We start from the raw sequence: 1,885 nt of genomic DNA, 5'->3' as shown, positions 1-1,885 counted from the left end.
TCGGCTAGGATTTTCCCCCATAGGTATACTTGGGTGGAGAGTTTTTGTATGAATTGGATTGAGACTAGATTTCGGTTGAATTGTATTTTCAGCTTGCTTGATTTATTTAATTCAAAGAATGGTTTGAAACTTGATTTTTGTTGAATTATATTTTAAGTTTACTCGATGTATTGGATTTAAATGTTGTTTGAAGTACAAGATTTGGGTCAATTGTATTTTACTTACCAGTTAATTCCGAGTTTATTTTACCTACATATGTATTGATTATATGTTGTTCCAGTACGTATACTTGCATGTGTTTTAGTGAGTTTTCCAAAGGTTTGCGAAAACAGAGTGGTTAGTATGTTTTGTATAATTAGGTTCAAGAAAAACTTTCTTTTTGTCCACTCACACTTTTACTGTTTTGCGGCCCCAGGAAGTAGACAGCTCAGAGTTCGGATGATCACGTAAGCTACTCCGACATCGGTGAAGTCCTTGTAGTTCTACCTAGTAGGAAACTTCATTTTCCATTTTCGTTGTTTATTTGGAAACTAACTTTGTAAATTTAACTCAAGTAGTTGCTCTGATATTTCCCATTGGAGACTGAATTTGAGGCAGGAGGCCATATGAAATTTGTGTGTGCTAGTTGGGATTATTAGATTGTTGTTGTTATAGGTGTTAGTGTGGGAAAAGTTCATTTTGCAAGGAAGACTATGCTGAAATTTCGGTAGAAGTCTCAATGCATTTTTCTTAAAGTACAGGTGAGAGGTGTAAAGTTAGCAGTGAGTTCGGCATCGTTTGGGTGCCGGAATATGTAATAGGATTCGACAAGAGTTCCTAGGAGGAATTCGGGTCAGGTCCTGTCACCAACAAAGAAAAGAAAATGAAGATTAGAAAGGCCACTATGATCTCCTAAATCTCAACTAGCCTCCCACCAGCGGAAGACGATCCCGTGATCGGCTTCCAAAAGAAAAACTTAATCGGCCTCAATATGCTGCACAATGACGCCCTTGTCATCAATATTCAAATCGCTCAGGCCGTGTCCGACCGAATCTACTCAAACGAGGGCAGTGTAGCCAACATCCTACGATTGGAGGTCATCCAACTGATGGGTCTGGAGACAAAGATAAACAAATCAGCTAGGTCACTGACCGGCTTCAATGGCCCAACAACGGTTACAATGGGCAAGATAGACCTCGACGTCTACTCTCCAACAGTAATCAGCTGGCAAACCTTCATGGTCATTGACAAAGTCTCCCCCTATAATGACATCCTGGGCAGACCATGGATTGGCAAGATCAACGCCATCACATCCGCCACACATCAGAAAATCCGGTACCTAATCCTTAGGGGCGGAATCGACCAAATCAACAGTGATTGGGCAATAGTGAGAAAATGCTTAGTTCAAGAGTTGAAGAAAAGCAAGCAAACACAATTCCTCCCTGTGAATCAAGCAGATCTGAAAGGAGCAGAACAAACTAAGGAGAAAGCAGAGCCCATTCCTGACAGTCAAGCAGACAAGAAAGGAAAAGGAAGAGCTACTTCCTAATAGCAATTATAGAATCAGGACCAAGCATAAGGAATCCATCTGGAGGGCTCTCGTGAAGAAGGATGGAAGCCCGAAGAGAACGTCAAGCTAGTACCCCTTGATCCTGACAAGCCAGAGATAAAAGTGCAGATCAGCTCGCGGCTAAGCCCAGAGGAGAAGGCAGAGCATGCAGGCTTCCTCTAGGAAAACAAACATGTATTCGCATGGACGCCATCTGACATGCCAGGGAATGATCCTCATATCAACTGTCATCGCCTTCACATCAACCTAGCCTTCAAACCAGTAGCACAAAAAAGGTGCAACTTCGCTCCCAAGCGAGTTGCCATCATTGAGGCTGAGATTGACAAGCTTCTAGCT

At 42.2% G+C, this 1,885-nt stretch overlaps 1 protein-coding gene across 1 annotated transcript; it reads left to right on the top strand.

Annotated features, from left to right (window-relative positions):
* LOC109950813 lies at positions 971 to 1,528 on the top strand. Its single transcript, XM_020570945.1, has one exon. It carries the CDS (start codon positions 971 to 973, stop codon positions 1,526 to 1,528), a length of 558 nt encoding a protein of 185 aa, XP_020426534.1.

Source organism: Prunus persica, chromosome G8, assembly GCF_000346465.2.
Source record: "Prunus persica cultivar Lovell chromosome G8, Prunus_persica_NCBIv2, whole genome shotgun sequence".
Taxonomy (NCBI): domain Eukaryota; kingdom Viridiplantae; phylum Streptophyta; class Magnoliopsida; order Rosales; family Rosaceae; genus Prunus; species Prunus persica.
The sequence above is the reverse complement of the archived record's forward strand: the minus strand, read 5'-3'. Positions and strand labels throughout refer to the sequence as shown.